This window comes from Taudactylus pleione, unplaced genomic scaffold (genome assembly GCF_031769625.1).
Source record: "Taudactylus pleione unplaced genomic scaffold, aTauple2 ptg000114l, whole genome shotgun sequence".
NCBI lineage: Eukaryota > Metazoa > Chordata > Amphibia > Anura > Myobatrachidae > Taudactylus > Taudactylus pleione.
Window position 1 is genome coordinate 21,160,001 of NW_028284516.1, and position 18,463 is coordinate 21,178,463.

General features: G+C 44.2%; 1 protein-coding gene across 1 annotated transcript in view; it reads left to right on the top strand.

The window, feature by feature from the left end:
* ZC2HC1A (zinc finger C2HC-type containing 1A) overlaps positions 1-18,463 on the top strand; it is a 109,576-nt gene that overhangs the window by 71,001 nt on the left and 20,112 nt on the right. The window contains exons 6-7 of the mRNA XM_088471565.1: positions 2,472-2,571; positions 4,166-4,256. Of these exons, the coding sequence (XP_088327691.1) occupies positions 2,472-2,571; positions 4,166-4,256 (191 nt within the window). The remainder of the gene's footprint in view (positions 1-2,471; positions 2,572-4,165; positions 4,257-18,463) is intronic.

The following is an 18,463-nucleotide window of genomic DNA, read 5'->3' on the forward strand; positions in this document are numbered from 1 at the left end:
CATACTAGAGCATGCAATCAGTCTGTGCAAAATATAATAAATAGCATGTACAGTATATATGCCAGTACACAATCAAAGAAGAGGAGTCTTTTCCAATAATGAATTGATGCTAAGTCACGATTAATTAGCACATTGCATTGAACTATGTTTTTATATCGACTGTTCATTGAAGAGACCGTTTGGGGCATATCCAATTAGCTGCGTTAACATGATTTGCGAGTTAACACAGTCGACCGCAAGGTTTTTGGTATCCACATAGCCGCAAGAAATTCGGCCCCAGTAATTTTCAGAAGGCTTTAGCGCAGCTTTTTTTCTTACATCCCAAGAACAGGTACAAAGTCAGGAAAAATTGCTGTTTTAAGGTAAAAATGTTGGAACTGTGGGCCTGATTCAGAGCCGCTCGTAAGCGGCCGCTCGTTCATTCCGAGCGATGTTTGCACAACTGCGCATGCGTACGGATCGTAATACGCATGCGCGAACCAGTCAGTGCGGCCGAAAATCGTTTGTTCGCTAAATAGCGAATGCCTGCTATTTTGAGTGACAGGAGGAGGCGTATGTGGGTGGTAACAGGGGAAGGTGCTTGAAAACGGGGAGTGGAGATCAGAACGCAGGCGTGCTTAAAGGTCAAAACGGGCGTTTTAAGGGTGTGCATAATTAATACAGCAGCGTCATTGACCACGTCACTGGGTTATTTTATAGTCAGAACTGCTCGCAAGATTGCGGTAGGAAAAACCAACCACAAGAATAGCGAGCAGTTCATACGCTGGTCGATGTACTCGATTAATCTAATAAATAGCGGACATGACGTAGGATGCGAGCGGCCAGGGGGCGTAGTTTTCCAAAAAACGACCGCATGTTTTGTACGCTCATTCAGACCTAGAGGCTGTTCATTTGAATAGCCACCCCTTTTTTCTGAACGGGCGAGCGCAAATAGCGTCCGGCTCTGAATCAGGCTCTGTGTTCAGAACCACTAGGACACACCCCATATGATTAATTAGGCAATTTAAAGCTTTTAATTAGCTTAATTTGTCTAATACATGTTATGTATGCAGTGATGTTCTGCAAAGTGCAGAATAATGGGTTAAAAGATGTGTGACGTGGCGGTGCTGTATGGATGGGACAGGTGTTTTGTACATTGTAGTGGGAGTTACAGGTGGTTTTTACCCAATTTTTAAAAGTAGCTTGAAATGACTAAAAACTCATCTTGCTTGCATTGTTATGCACCCCTAATTTAACTAGAGTAATTAGTTGGTGAAAAAAACAATTGCTTTCTATTATTTTTTTCATTGTTGTTAAAAAATGAAAAAATCAACCATTTGAAACCTTTTAAGAGACCCAAATATTTAGCTTCTGGCCACTAATAGAGATCTATAATCCAATATTTATTTGCATGTTTTTTTAGGGTACAAGCTGCTTTCTAACTTTTTCAACATAATGAAAGCAGCTATTAACAGCCAAAATTATTGGGGAAGTTTTGTTTACAATTGGTTGGTGCGTGAATGAGTCCGATAGGGGCGTTAATTTAGCCGCAAAAATCTTGCGTAAAATTGGGTATGCTCATTCGTGCTGTATTTTTTCCCCCAGTTATTAGGGTTTTTCACCACTGAAAACCGCTAGCGGCAAACCTAACTTTAGCATAATAAATACATAGTTTGTGTAATTCTAGTATTGTGGCTGTCGCATAGACCAATACTAGTCAATAGGAGTATTAACTACATTCATAAATATGGGTATTGGTACAGATGTGTACTCTTCTATCTTTGCCACTTTGATGGCAAATGTGCACACGCATCGAACCATACGACTTGCTGTGCATGGGTGTGCCACGGTATGCCTGGCAGTGGCAGCGTTTGCACCATGCAGTACTATGGATTGCGGGTGCAAACGCAGTGTGCGTACCGGTCGCAGACGCGCGCCATGCATGGTGCAATTTGCCGCATTAGCAGCAAAAACACAAGAGGACATATTTGTATTAGCAGTTTTTTCAGTTCAGTAATGTCTTCAGTAATGTACACTAAGGGCTATATTAACTAAAGCTCGATTTTAATTGATTTAAAATAGATGAAAATCGATCAACATCTATGTTGTGTTTCTGGGGCCAAATCACACATTTGCTACTAGACAATTTTTTTTTTTTTTTTTTTCTAAGTATTAATAAATGTGTGATTTAGCTCCAGAAACACAACATTGATGTTGATAAGTTTTCATCAATTTAAATTCGATTAAAATCGACCTTTAGTAAATATACCCCTAACACGCTATACTATATACTTGACTGATTTGAGAATCTTTGAACTATTGTGCTTGAATTGAGCAGCTATAGTTTAAGTGGTACAGTTATGGAATCGAACCCTAAAATGGTCTCTTTTCAGAGCAAAACTCTTGTGTAAAATACATTTAATATTTTATTCATTATTTAACTTGCTATGCTTGTGTTTAAGCATTTAACAATTCTAACTATATCTTTGTAGTACAAGCCCCTCACTCTTAAGAAGACTAATTCCCCTGCATCCATGTCCTCAACAAATTCGCGCTTACCACAACCACCCACTCTTGGGAAATCACCTTCAGGTATGACGTTTTATACATTTTACTGACCGTTATAATAGCTATATATTACTCCCATAGTGTTTGAGCCATGCGCTACAGTACCAAAAGTCTGATGTACCTGTGTCTGATTTGGACACAGATACATCGTACCAAATAAATTAAATGCTTTTTATACTCCTGGGGGCTTGTGTACACTGCTACCCAAACAGGTGCCAGCTGACAGACTGTGGGTACCAGTATGAGAGCGGTGCTTCCCTTGCACTAATTTATGCTGCAGAATTGATCCTAAAGGTTAACACCACAACTAATGGTTGAAATAATTTTTGTTGCAATACAGGGAAATCCAAAGTGGTTTACCATATAAAACAGCTACAGCTTCACTGAATAGCTGGGATTCCTCTCCCTGGGCTATCCACATTAGCTTACCAGTCTTCTCTGTGGGGGAATGGAGAGACCTCTCATCACTGCTGGTAGGAGTGTCTGCAGAGTTTGGCTGATAAACGCGCCTGGAAAATAAAATGTGCATTGTAGATAAGGGACTAGTGGGCATAAGCTGGGCTCAAGTACATGTATATTGGGCAAGAGCCTGCTAGGCACAGGGTTATGTGTACTGATAGTTTGATTGCTGGGGCCAGGGCTCTGTATAAGAGCGGTGGGACTGGCATACATGATGCTGGACACAGCTTTATTTGGAAGACATAAGACGGTTGTGAAGTATTTTTACTGGGCACTAGGTACTATGGTGGGCACTACTTGGACATGTCATGCACTGGTCATTATCTGGTGAGCCTCATGTGAGTAGGGCTGTACAGAATTATTTTATGCTTTTTAAGGATTTCAATAACAGTGTTATGCTGGGCACACACTTAACGATGTGTACCCAGCTGATATTGCGAATGGCCGGTTCCAGCTGGCGTGCCGGCATTGGCAAGTGCATAGCCAATGCCAGGAGCGACGGCGGTGGCCATGCTGCATTCTGCTCCCGCTGACGATATCTCCCTTCAGAGCTGTGTGCAGGTCTGATGGACGATGTCGCGCGGAAGCAGGCATCGTCAGCGACATAGCGGGTACACACTGCCCGATGTGGACGATATGTGATTGGACGGCATATCGTCTAGTGTGTACCCGGCTTTATTCTTGAAAGCCTTAGACCTGCTCAACACACATTCTATACATTTCTTCTGTTTAATGTTTGATAGGATAGCTGTCTGTGGAGAGATGCTGGTGCAGTGCACACAGCTCACCGAGGATAATTGAATAGGGGACCATGCATTGTTTTCTCTCGTTCCTGCATTCGAGATGTCTGTACGCACTATAACATTATCTCTCCATAGAGATTTGTAGTCTTCAGTCTACCTAAATTCACCAGTCAAAGATGGAACGTAGGAGGATTTAATTGTTTAACATTACACTTAGACTTGCTCTAGTAATGCATGAGAAAGTCAGTCTGCCCCTCTGATTTATTTCATTGTGAAGCCCTGTACTGTGGTTGCTGTAGCAGGGAGTCAACAACAAAAACCTTTATTGATTCATGTTTATTGATGCTCTAACAAATCTAGGCAGATTATTGTTCTCCTTTCATCTTCGTATTGCATGTGTCTTATGTTTTATCTAGGTATACCATCAGGAAAACCAGCAGTGGGCGGTGGAGCAGGTGGAAATTTTTCTTCCGCACAGAAAAATTCTACACCAATCTCCCAGACAGGGTAAGTCCTATACAGTAATGTCCTGTTATTAGATGAAGTGTTATCTGTATTGCGTACATTAGGGAGGTGACGTATTCAAGTACAGATAAAGGACAGTCCTTTTACATTTAGCTTACAATATAAACCTTCATGCAAAATCACACACTCCCTATACAAAGTATGCATTCCTGCACTTCTATTGTGACATTTGGGAACTAGATATTTTATTTATGATAACTAGGGTGTGTATGTGTTGTGATTGAGAATTTTGTAGTTAATGGTCTATCTGTATTGCAAATAAACACTATTTAAAAAAACTAAGTCTTAATTTTATTTAGCACTCAATTGTGCGCATAAAAGAAAAATATATGTCCTTTTGAGCCAATAATATTCCGTGATTATTTAGCATGATGTAAACTACAACATGGCTATATGATTGGTGCTCCAACAGAAATATACACCGCTATACCTATATCAGCTTGTGGACGGTGGGAATATGGGCTCAGTTTTTTGGAAACCAAATTGTAGGTATTTTTATTTGAGTTATGAAGTCCCTGTCACTGCTAGAAGTCTGGGTAAATGTTACAACTAAAACAGTCAGGCCAGTTATCAGTATCTTAAGGGCAGTCAATACCTGGTCCAGAGAGTTGTGTAGTTGGTACAGATCTGCAAACCTAGAAACAACGTTGACTAGTTGAACTGGAGATCAGGGAAAGGCAGCTTGTTGGTGGCAGGGAAATAGGGCAGCTTGTTGGTGGCAGGGAAATAGGGCAGCTTGTTGGTGGCAGGGAAATAGGGCAGATTGTTGGTGGCAGGGAAATAGGGCAGGTTGTTGGTGGCAGGGAAATAGGGCAGGTTGTTGGTGGCAGGGAAATAGGTCAGGTTGTTGGTGGCAGGGAAATAGGGCAGGTTGTTGGTGGCAGGGAAATAGGGCAGATTGTTGGTGGCAGGGAAATAGGGCAGATTGTTGGTGGCAGGGAAATAGGGCAGGTTGTTGGTGGCAGGGAAATAGGGCAGGTTGTTGGTGGCAGGGAAATAGGGCAGGTTGTTGGTGGCAGGGAAATAGGGCAGGTTGTTGGTGGCAGGGAAATAGGGCAGGTTGTTGGTGGCAGGGAAATAGGGCAGGTTGTTGGTGGCAGGGAAATAGGGCAGGTTGTTGATGGCAGGGAAATAGGGCAGGTTGTTGGTGGCAGGGAAATAGGGCAGGTTGTTGGTGGCAGGGAAATAGGGCAGGTTGTTGGTGGCAGGGAAATAGGGCAGGTTGTTGGTGGCAGGGAAATAGGGCAGATTGCTGGAGAGTTCCTCTGTATTCTGATAACCTTATAGGAAACTGCAGCAAATAATTTTCTTTATCCAGTATCCACTACCCTGGCCTCACCCTTATTATATCACTAGCTCCTATGCTGTATTCCCTTGTGTATGTGTTCAGGCCACAGAATAGCTGATGCGGAGTTGAATGCAGTCCTCTGTAATAACACCTGAATTGCATGCACATATCTAAACGCCAATATTTCTCTGTATGCTGAGTTATACCTACGCATCTATAAAACTGCACTGCCCCTATATTTATGCTAGGTTTCATATGTCGTCATGATCAATGTGCACCAGCACCAGCCCTATGTTTGGTGCAAGAGACCCATCTGGGAGCAGGCATACCTGTGCCTACACAGAACTCTGCATAGCCCATAATTCTGTCGACACATCTTTGACCCGTTCTCACTTATCTTAGTCTACGTGCCAACGCCCTGCAGATGCCTACACTTGGCTCCAGAGCATGCAAGATTTGTGTGCAAAACTGGCGCTGACTTTCAACGAGTGCAGGGTTGTCTGGCTTATGTCAGTGTCAGCAGTAAGGACAATACAGTTTTCGTTTGCCAGCATTAAGGGTCTGGAAATATCCCCACATTTTACTTATGTTATTAGAAGTGAATGGATTACAAAAGGAAATGCTTTAGCATTGAGCCCATATTGCAGAATGTTTGGTGCATAGCCATAGTCCAACAAGAGTCCTAGTCATGTCACAGCTGTTGCATTTACAGGCGTTGCAACTGTTTGCACCAATTTTACCTGGCCATGCATGGCAAGATGCGTTTTCTTTTTTTTTTTTATTTGTTACTTTTGAGCACTATGCTTAGGGTGATGGGCAGAGCTTGGCATTTCTTGCAAAATACCAAACTCTTTTGTGGATGAGATTAAAAAATAAATAAATAAATAAATCTACAAAAATGAAGAATTCTGATTACATTGTCAGATGGTCGGTGATGGTTCGCAGACTATGTATGAAGAACATAACAGGTGACGTAAGCAAATGGCACAACAGCTCCAAAAACACTATTTACGCTTTGTGCAATAGACTAGATAGATGTGCATAAATTGACTATTTTCAGTGAAGAACGGAACGCTGTTTTCATTAAGCAGAATATTTGTCTGTACTGAAGGTAACCACTTCAAGATCAGAGCTGCTTATTTATCTTTCTAGAACAGCCAAATATTATTATATTTTTTATAATTATTTCTTAGTCTTGGCAATGGAAGATTCCATTGTGTTTTGAGGGCAGGATCGTGGTTTATATTTATGAGATAAATATGTTTGTATTTAATGTGTAATGAAAATAATATTTAATTCTGTCCAGGGTTACTATTACATAACCAATGCAACCCCACACATTTTATTTTTAAAATATATTCCAAATGTAGTGTAAGAAATATGTTCACATCAGACCAGGTTATAGTTATAGTACTGTACATTGCAATTTCAAAAAGGTGCAGGTTTGGGGTGGGAGCAAAGGGGCCAATCCATTAGCAGATCTTTCTGAAAGACAAAAGATTTATCTTTTGAAAATCCCTGGGGCTGTTGTGACAGATATCGGTCATGTACATGACAGATTTTTGCAAACGACGACCGATATTGCATGACATCATTCTGGGAGTGGATTTTTTTTTTATATTTCTGTTCATTTTCATAAAAAAATTGTTCGTCGTTTACCGTCACAGATATTTGTAATATCTGTCAGCGATAAACGATAATTGACCAACATGTTGGAGAGACAAAAGACCCAATTTGTCGGCCGCGGGAGTGCGCATTTTTATCTTTCAGAGCCTATCCATTAACAGATAAATTGAATGACTGAACGATAAATCGTTCATCATTCAAATTTATCTGCTAATGGATAGGCCCCTTAAGAGAAGTTGTACTGGGGCTGGCAGACAAGATATATAAAAATTGAGCAAAGTTTAGCTTCTCATCTTGGGTGAAGCTGCCCAGCCATGGCAGGAATCTAGCGTTTCTTGTTGAATGGAAGTTGGCCACATCAATTTGCTACTTTTGAGGGCCCAACTGATTCAGTGGAGGTCTACAGGTTGTGGAGATCCCCACAATCTAAGCCTGATCTTACATATCCTCTGAAGTAGTGGTGATTGGACACCAGCTATTCTGTTAAGTGAGACATCTTTTGCTTCTTGTGGGAATAATCTGTACGGGAAGCAATCGGGAAGCCGACTGCCTATATACCGGCAGCCGGCTTCCCGACTGTCTTATCCCGGCATGGGTGAAATGCCGGGCGTCTAGATGTAGACGCCCGCATTTCCCCGACGCCGGGAGACCGGCGCACGGCATCACGATCGTAGTGATGCCGAGCACCGCGAGCGGACAGCCGCGGGGGGGAGGGTTAGGTTTAGGGCTCCCGGGGGGGACTTAGGGTTAGGCACCCCCCCGGGAGGGTTAGGGTTAGGCTAGGGGGAGGGAGGGTTAGGGTTAGGCACCCCCGGGGGGGGGACTTAGGGTTAGGCACCCCCCCGGGGGGACTTAGGTTTAGGCAGCAGGGAAGGGGGTGGTTAGGGTTAGGCACCCCTAAGGAGGGTTAGGGGGGTTAGGTTAGGTTAGTGGATACTTACTAGGGATGTGCAGGCTCGGATAGGTTCGAGTTTGCACGTGGAGTTCGGATTTTTCCCTCCAAAAAAACGGAACTCAGAACGAGGCAAAACGTCATCTTACATGGACGAACATCATCATTCCTGGACAAAAGACCAGGAATGATGATGTTCGTCCATGTAAGATGACGTTTTGCCTCGTTCTGAGTTCCGTTTTTTTGGAGGGAAAAATCCGAACTCCACGTGCAAACTCGAACCTATCCGAGCCTGCACATCCCTAATACTTACCTATCCACGATCGGGATTTCCAGCGCTGTCGGCTTCCGCTGCGTCGCACTCTGCTCCTGTCGGGCTGCCGCTGACTGGAATCGAACTGCCGGCCATGTAGCCGGCGGTATTTCGTACCCATTCCATCTGTACAGTGGAGCACATTTATATATGCACTTAAGCTGATGTAAATTAAACTGTAAAAAGTCGGCCCCAATAAACCATCACTCCACCAGACTTTATTGAGGCATCAATGAGGCATGGATGAGCAGTGTTTGGGGGGCGGATATAGCTGAAATTCAGATAAGAGAAGTGGCATTATACTTTTACCTGTATGCTAACCCTCTAAATGCTTTGTGTCTACATGGACAGACATCAAAAGCTTTCTAGGGCCTAGAGGGGGTAGGGGTACTAATTACTCGGGGCCCAGGGCTGTTGGCGGGGCCACGGCCAGCAGCTGAGATGTCAGCCTTTGCAGCTTGCGGCACATAGTAATTTACATTTGCTTTTTTTTTTAGAGGGTGCAAGATACCAATGTGCACATGTGATGTTCTATAAGGGTGAATTGGCAACAAAAAGAGAGTGAGCTGCTCATCAGCACTTTATTTAGTTCACATGTGATCTCTATTGATTCAAATATTATGTGGGTAGGTTCTATAGCAGAGAGATGTATGTACAATGATACTATGTCCATTGAAGCTGGCTAGCAGCAGTGTCCATCACTTTGTTGGCCAGTATCATTCAATAGGAAAATGAAGTTCTCTGGGGAATTCTCCTCATTTGGTTAGTTGCTTTGGCTTTCATTATAGGCAGTCTCCCGCCTCCTTTGTTCAAGGGGTACATGTTCCAGTATGTATCTATCTGTACATAGATATGTACCAAGCTCAGCCAACCCCGCTTATCAAGCAGCAGTAACCAGTAAGTACTGTAACACTATAGCTCAAAACCTAAAGGAGAAATTCACCATCTTATAAACGATTTCCTACTGGAGCTGGTTCCACTGCAATAATGGGATCAGCCAATAGATCCCCTCTCCTCATTTACGTTTAGACTAGTGGCATGTCCCAGGATTCAGTTCCTCCTGAATTTAAGCCAAGGCCTTGTGACTGTTAGTCAGTGCTAGGGGATGTTTATGTTTCCTAATAATTTCCCAGACACATTTCTAGTTCAGCCCACACATTGCATGCCTCCGTTAAGAATTTAGCTACAAATCTCCAAAAAAATACAGCCTAATGGTTATTCACTATCTGCACATATGTGCGTTCTTTACGGTTCATGCCTCAGTCCTGCTTCCCGCCCTTTGTAGCCACCCACATAAAGAGGCAGATGTGCTTCTATTTGTGGATTTGCAGATACTTTGGAATATGTGCATTGTAAAAACATTACAAATATCACTACAAATTCCATTCTGCTTCCACTTTAGAACCATCCCTTTCAATTATAAATCTTATGATTTTGCCCTAAAATACTTGGTTTAGGAAGTATTGTATGTTGTAGGAAATTTATTGATAGGAAATATAATGTATATTGCTGTCATAAAAAAAAATCCTAGTCATTGCATTCCATGTGGCCGTAACATCCCTTGGAATAGATAGATAATATAACCTCCATTTCTGCCAAGGGCAGGAGCATTAAAGCTTTTGCTCCCCAGGTTATCCTCAGTCTCTCTTACCAAAAGCCTCTGTTACTAGAATAAAAAAAGAAAATTCCCCAAGTACTTTGCCACTGGTATTAACAGATAGCGCTTCTTATGTAATACCTTGTACTTTAGGAGGCTTATGCTGAGTACACACTTAATGATGTGTACCAAGCACGATGTCGTCCGCAGCAGGTCCTGGCGGGGGTGCCGGCATCAGCAAGTGCGTACACACATGCCGATGCCGGCAGCGTCGGAACAACGTGCATTTGGCAGCATGGCCCCCGCTGACAATATCGCCTGTTGGACCTGCATGCGTCGTCGGCAACATAGCGGGTACACACTGCCCGACATGGACGATATGCCGCCCGATCCATCGAATCGGACGACATATCATCTGGTGTGTACCCTGCTTTGAATGTATATTGAGTGCCTCTGCGTTAAAGAATTCCTATAAGCTGACCTCTTGACAAGCCCATATTCTTCACCATTCTCTCCTTTCTATAGTCCAGTGACCATCGTATAAATATAGGCAAGATTGGAGAAGCATCACTTAGCCTATATTGAATCTGCCAGCTATAGAGACTATGGGCTAAATGTAATAGCCTTCAAGTTGCAGGCGTAACCAACCTGGTTCTGCAGGTTATTGGATTTAGCCCTAAATCATGAAAATAAGGTAATGGAAAGGTCATAATAATCCCATTACAGATTATACAGTATTAGGCATGTAGCGTCATCTTTAATGTTATAAATGCCATTTGGGAATGCTGTTTCATGTGAGATGTAACTTTCATTAAACTGCTGAACTGCAGTAGTTTATTCCAAGTGTACCCACCCCGTATGCATGTTCCATGGGGGTGATTCATGTCCTTGTTGGGATTGGGACTTTTTATTTTACTATTTTAGGCTAGGAAACCTACTAGACTGGTCTACCCCCTCCATCAACTTGTACATTTATGAAGTTGGTTGGTGGGGGCTGTCTCCATTTCATCACACATGACAGTCATGGCTTGAATACCCAGGAGCTTACTCATTTTCCCAGGTTACATCTATTTCTGTGTGGCGATGATAAATAAGGATTCAGCAGGTAGAGAGGCAAGACAGACGGCTGATACTATGCTTCTAATGTCAGCCCCAATGCAAGATGATCAACTGTACTATCTTTTCAATTGTTAAAGTCCATTCATTTTGATGTGGACAGTCTGCTCCTCTTTTCCATCTGACAGTAGGCACACCCACTGATAGTGCCTTGCCTGGGGCTTTTATTAATATTTCATTACAGCATGTAGGCTAACATGACCTTTTCTGTTCTGTGTTCCCTCAAGATACAAGCAATAGACCAATTTTGAGTATTGATTAGTGGTAGTTTGACTAGCCTATTGGTGGTGCTGAAATACTGGTGTATTGTTTATTACGGGTTAAAGCAAAACTCCAGCCAATCACAAACAAATGTCTTGTGCCCCAATTATACAGTGCAGTTCCTATTCTCCTGCCAGATGAGTTTTGAATTTGAGTTATCTCAAAGAGCAATGATGTGATGGCATCCACATGGGATACCTGCTATTCTGTTAGTAAGCTGAATTCTACCTTATTATTATGTGTGGCTGGATTTCTTCTTTACAAGATAACATATTAGCCAAAATAACGATTACTGTTGAACAAAGCTGGCCTTTTGTAGCTTGGGAGACATTAGCCTGCATAGTAGCTTCACGTACAGTATATTTATGTTGTCCTCTGGGTGTCACTCTTCCCCAACCATTTTATTGGATCTTCGGAAAGAGAGTTTCACGCTGACATTTCTGAAGCAGTATCCAAACATTTCAAAGCATTTCTTTTTGTTATAATAAATACATTAAAAAAAAATCATTGGCACTAAATGCCCGTTATCACGTAGAAAGTTATTTAATTGCCAGTGAATACAGTAAACAATCTGTAACTATGAAAAAAATGAAAGGTGGGTATCTGCCATACAATCTGGTAGTGTTTATACTACACCAATGTAGTAATTATAATTGTATATATATAGAGTTTGCACGCCGAGTTCGGATTTTTCCCTGCAAAAAAACGGAACTCAGAAAGCGGCAAAACGTCATCTTGCATGGACAAACATCATCATTCTGGTTCCTGGTAAAATACTCGCAACAAATTATGCTCATTCAACCCCCTAGAGGAGATAGTGTCCAATTTAATTATCCAACGTGCCTCCAATCTCTGTAATTGGATAATTCACGGTCACCACCCCTAGTTCATGGTGGGACCCAATCAATAAGTCAACATCTAAGTGACAATATTTGATGTCCGGCTTCAACACAGTGCTTGGCCACAGGTTTGTCTGAGATGCCCGTACATAGGGCTGATCTAATAGAACTTCTGTCCGCATGGGCACATGATCAGGTGAATAACAAATCCATAGTACAGTTTATGCAATGCCCACTACGTGGATAGGGGCATGTGGTACATGGAATAATCGACCTACAGGTCGTGAAATTTTCACAGTTAAAGCATCCCATTATAGATGGCTTCAGCCACATATCGCGTTGTCCCAAAGTTGTTTGGTGAATGGGACGCTTCAATAGTTGTTTCAATAGACTTTTCAAATTGGGGCCTCACCGGTATGCCATGATAGGTGAATACTGTTAATCCTTCTTCAACACTGGATCAGTTACGATCGGCCAATTCCATTTTCTGGCCTTATGTATGTCCTGTGATCTATTATCATACCGGCTTGTGAATCCTTTTATTAAAGACTACATCTAACTTGGAAGATGTTATTGTGATTTTTTTTTTTTGTCTAGCTTGATTATAAGACAGCTCTAGGCAGTTCCTTATTCTGTGCCGTCATTCCATATGAGATGTAAAAACAATACTTTTAAGTGTTTTTCTGCACATATTTAACATGCATTTGTGATTATGGTTTTCCTATCACTAGTACTTGTGTTAATTGCATTATATTTACACACTGTGGGTTGATGATATTGATCTATTGGCATTTATTCTACAATAACCAAATGTCTCAGCTAAGGTCTATTACAATGATGAATTGTTTGAGTCAGAAAACATTGTCTGTACTTTAACAGATGATGAAGCTGAGAAGATATTACTTGATAAAACGGAGTTCAATAATTTACCAGCTGATAAACATGTGGACCTTTATCATAAATTCAGTGGTTACCAAATTTTCTTGATACTCTCCCTAGAGTATCAGCATTTTTTCCACTGCACCCCTGGGCCTAACGTTTCTTATTGAGAAATTTAGCAAAAAGTATTCAATTAAATAAATTGTGTTTAGCTGTTACTCTTAAGGTGATATCAACTTGCCGATTAAAATGAGCGATTGAACGATAACAATATCGTTATCGTTCAATCGCTCATGAAATGTGCACAAACCTGGCATGAAAATGTCGGAATCGACCAGCGATGCACGCTCCCGCTGGTCGTTTCCGACATCAATCATTGCCTGAACATGCTGTTCATTCTGCCAATAACAACAGATTGACCATGTTCAGAGATGAGGGAGGGTGCCTACACTGAATGACATATCGTTCAGTCAGTGATCGCGGTGAGTGACAAAATATGTGGGTCCCAGGGACCCTCCACTTTAAAAAAAAATGGGGTCCTTACTGACCATTTCTGGGTCCCATGATTATTTATGCTTTAGAGCTCCCCATATAACTCTCAGACCTACCCTAACCCCTTTCAAATGATGCCACACAGCCATGTCCGGCCTTTACATATTACGCCGCACTTTAATGCCCTTTACACATTATGCCATGCAGTAATGCCCAGTCTTTACACATTTTTACCACACAGCCATGCCCGGCCTTTACACATTATGCCGCACACTAATGCCCCTTAGTCCCCCTATGCATTGCCCCTAGTAGTCCCCCTTATCAATTGCCTCTAGAAGTCCTCCTATGCATTGCCTCCAGTAGTAGTCCCCCTTTGCATTGCACCCAGTAGTTGACCCCCTATGATTTTCCCCCAGTAGTAATCCCCCCTATGCATTACCTCTGGTAGTAATCCCCCCTATGCATTACTTCTAGTAGTAGTCCCCCTATGCATTACCCCTAGTAGTAATACCCCCTATGCAGTGCCCCCAGTATTGGCCCACCTGTTTGCCTTTTAGTGACCTCGGCCTAATGCCCAGGTCACTCTCACCTATTTGTGGGGCAGATACCTTCAATTGGGCCTAATGTCCCCTATGTAGCCCGGGCCTTGTGCCCACCTATATACCGACAGGCCTATTTCCTGAATTTAACCCACGGGCCTAGTGCCCAACAACCCTGGTGGTCTAGGGAGGGAATAAATAACGGTGGCCCAAGGCCGCCTACCGGTACGGTACAAGAGGCTGCGGGGGGGGGGAAGCATTGTTAGCTCTTTTTCTTTCCACCCCGCAGTCCTCTCCAGTCCTCAACTTCATTCTTCTGCCGCTGGCCCGTCCTGGCCAGCGGCGCCGCCTCTTCCTGTGTTCTTCCTTGATCACGCCGTCTTCTGGCCTCTTGCGCGGCCGCCGGAACTGTTGCCACGACACTCTACTCTTTGGGAGGTCTTCCGTCCTCCCCTCCGCCGCCGGTACTGAAGTTTATCGCTCAGTGGCGTCTAATTCAGTGCCAAAGAACCGCCGCCGCTACTTAGCTTCCGGGCAGCGAGCTCCGCTCAGCTTACGCCCCCGGAGCCAAGCTTTTCCCGCCGCCACTTTACCGCCGACACTGGTGGAAGGGACCAGACGGTCCCTTCACCAGGTACCCGCCGCGGTGGCTTACCCGGCGCTGGGAACAAACACACTGTCCCAGCGCCGGCCACGGATGCTGTGCCGATGCTGAGATCAGACACTTGATCCGAGCACGGCTTTCCACAGCAGCAGCCAATGAGAGTCTATCTGACTCTCATTGGCTGCTATAACAGACAGCGTTGTGTCTTTCTCAGGGGGACGCGCTGTGCTGCAGCCAGCTGTCAGGGATTGGCCACAGCACAGCTACTTTATAAAAGTGAGTCCCAATAGCGCGTATTTGCGAACACTGTTCAGTGTAGGCACTGCAGGGGAAGAGGAACGACTGTACAATTACAATGTTGTAATCGTACTGTCGTTCCCTTATCTGCTAGTGGATACGCACCTTTAAGCTGTGTACACAGTTGTCCAATTCTCATCCAATCCAACGTCCGACCAACTGGTTGGTTAGACATTGGTGGAGTATGTACGCTCACAAGACCTCTGGTTTCATACAATCTTGGTCTTCTGATCTTGTGAAAAGATTTTTAAACCTGCTGAAAAATCAGGAGACCAGATCGTCAATCACCAGACCAATTTAGAAGTGTATATGCTTTTGAGACTGGTTTGTCCAATTATTCTCCCAGTTGATCCCAGTGAGTGGCATTTGGTCTGCCAGAGATTGAAGAGTGTGTATGGTGACGCAATCCTTTCAGCAGACTGTTTCAGCAGATTCAGATTGGAGGTCTGCTGAAAAATTGGACAAGTGTGTACGCATAGATTGGATGTAGAATCTGTGACCTGGTCTGCAGAAGGATTGTGTAAACAAGTGTGTACCCTGCTTTAGGCTCAGTTATGTGCTGGTGGACAGGACTGTGCTCTGTTTGGCCACATACTGTATATTTTATGATTGGCGGCCACCAGCACTGGTATTTCCCATCACATTGACCATAAATATTTTGTTTTGGTTCTGGACCACCAACCCGAGGCTGCCTTGCAAGTATCCCAAGGCACCCAGTTTGGGAACCACTGCCTTAGACTGAGATGGTATGAGACTGATTTAGTATTGCATGGACAATTTTTGTCTGAATATTTTAGATTGAAGAAAATCCCCAGGGGCTTTAGGGTGAGTAATGTCCCCACTATTGGGCGAAACAGTCTGAAATTTTGCATGAAATGGTGTGGGGTACTGAACAAATGTGTGTTTGATTTAATGCTCCTTGTGATTGAAGAAGTCAGTGTTGAGCTGGCTCAGTTTAGAGAGGATATAGAACAATTTGAACGCCTAAATTCACAATTATCTAGTGACAAATCAGACAATTGGGGGCATATGTATCAAAGCTTGATGTGAGATTAAATTGTGAAATATATCTATCACCAATCAATCAGCTCCAAACTATCGTTTCTTGAACACAGCCTGCAAAATGTAAGTTAGAAGCTGATTGGCTGGTGATATATGTCTCACAATTTTATCTCTCATCAAGGTTTGATACATATGCCCCTTGGTGTATAAAATTACAAACTCATTATTGCGGTTGACTATATGGGATGTACGTGCGCTCCTTATGTCTGCAGGATGGGGTGGGGTGATGGGCGGGAGGCAGGGGATGGGGGGGTTGGGCGGGAGAAAGATGTGGAGGTGTGCGGGGTGTGGGTGAAGGAAGAGACTGACAATCGGTATGAACTGCATGAACTTCTGGCAACATCATCAATGTTACACCCCGGTTGCCACAAGTCTGTTGACCAAAGGTCCAGCAGGGGAACAAGCAGGAGTAAGGACTGCACGCGAAAGGAGCCCCCTCAAAAGGTCAACCCACTGTACCTCCCAACCGTGGGCTGTACAGAGACAATACCCCCACCCACATAAACTGAACCCATCAATGGAACCACCTAGGGAAGCATTGTGTCTACCCAATAAACAGGTTTGGATCCCATACCGATTGTCAGTCTCTTCCTTAATTTACTTACCCCGCACACCTCCACATCTTTCTCCCACCCAATCACCCCACCCCACCCCATCCTGCAGACATAAGGAACGCACGTACAACCCATATAGTCACCTATCTAAACAGCAGGTTCTGGTACTCCTGCTTTACGTTGCTTCACCTCCCCACCCTCCATCCCACCCCAGTCATCTCCCTGCCACCCCCTCCCCAGACATCTCCCCGCCACCCTCTCCCCATACACATAGGACCCCACCCCATCACCACTACTAGAAGCGCGGACCACCCAAATTTAGCTTGCCAAAGTCATTATTGGTATAATCCATTTAAGGTACATAGCATGATAGTCAGGGTGGTGAAAGGTAATCAGCCCATCATCCTCAAGAAACAAAATTAGCCCTCAGTCCTATACATGGATTATACCAGGGGTGGCCAACCAGTCGGAGGCAAAGAGCCAAAAAATATATGTAGTCAATCGAAAGAGCCAATAGCATGCGCGCGCCGTAGTCACAAGGCCACGCCCCATTTTTGTGCGCACGCCTTTGGTATGACATTTGCAGGAGTATGACCGTGTGTCACACCCCCGTTTTTAGTCACGCTGGGTGCGAGCCCAGCACATTAAAAATAAACATTTTACATAACCTTCCCAATATACATTTTTCACTGTTGAAGTGAAAGAAAAAACCAGAGCAACATAGAAAACATTGAAATAGCCATGTTCATATAAAATACATATTGAAATCCAGAACCACATAAAATACATTGAGAATGCCAGTGCCCATTATGCTGTGCCCCCTGTAGTACCCATTAATCAATGCCCCCAGTAGTTGTGGTCCTTATGCTTGCCCCCTGTAGCTGTGCCCCTTCTGCAATGTCCCCAGTAGTTGTGCCCCTTCTGCAATGCCCCCTTGAGCTGTGCCCCTTCTGCAATGCCCTTTAGCTGTGCCCCCAGTAGTTGTGGCCCTTCTGCAATGCCCCCTATAGCTGTGCCCATTAAGCATTGCCCCATTAGTTGTGGTCCTTATGCATTGCCACCTGTACTGTGCCCATTATGCAATGCCCCCTAGTAGTTGTGCCTTCTGCAATGCCCCCTGTAGCTGTGCCCCTTCTGCAATGCCCCCTGTAGCTGTGTCCATTAAGCAATGCCCCCAGTAGTTGTGGCCCGCAATGCCCTCTGCAGTTGTTCCCCTTCTGCAATCCCCCCTGTAGCTGTGCCCATTAAGCAATGCCCCATTAGTTGTGGCCCTTTTGCAATGCCCCCTGTACCTGTGCCCATTAAGCAATGCCCCCTCTAGCAGTCCCCCTCCTGCAATGCTCCCTGTAGTCGTGCCCCCAGCACTAGCTCCCCCCCTCCACCCACCCCCCATGAAGAAACTTACCTTTGGGCTGGCACCGCTCCACGACATCAGGGCTCCCGAGTCCCGCCGCGCCATCGCTGCTTCTGTTGCTTCTTCTGCCGCCTGCTGGATCTAACTGGATCCAGCAGACTCGCGGGCTCCTCACATCGCGAGTGACGTCATGACGTCACCCGCGCACTGCATAACTGGGAACGCTGGCCTCTGAAGCGATCAGAGGCTTCTTTAGCCTTTGATGGCTTTAGAGACCAGCGTTCCCAGTAACAATGGGGGTCTGCTGAGCCGCATTAGAAGCTCAGAAGAGCCTCATGCGGCTCGAGAGCCGCGGGTTGGCCACCGCTGGATTATACCATCATACCATAGATGTAATTGTGCTAGATGTCTCACATGCACTTTATCACTTTATGGATACTGCTACTTGTATGATGCATATATAAACCGTGTATTTC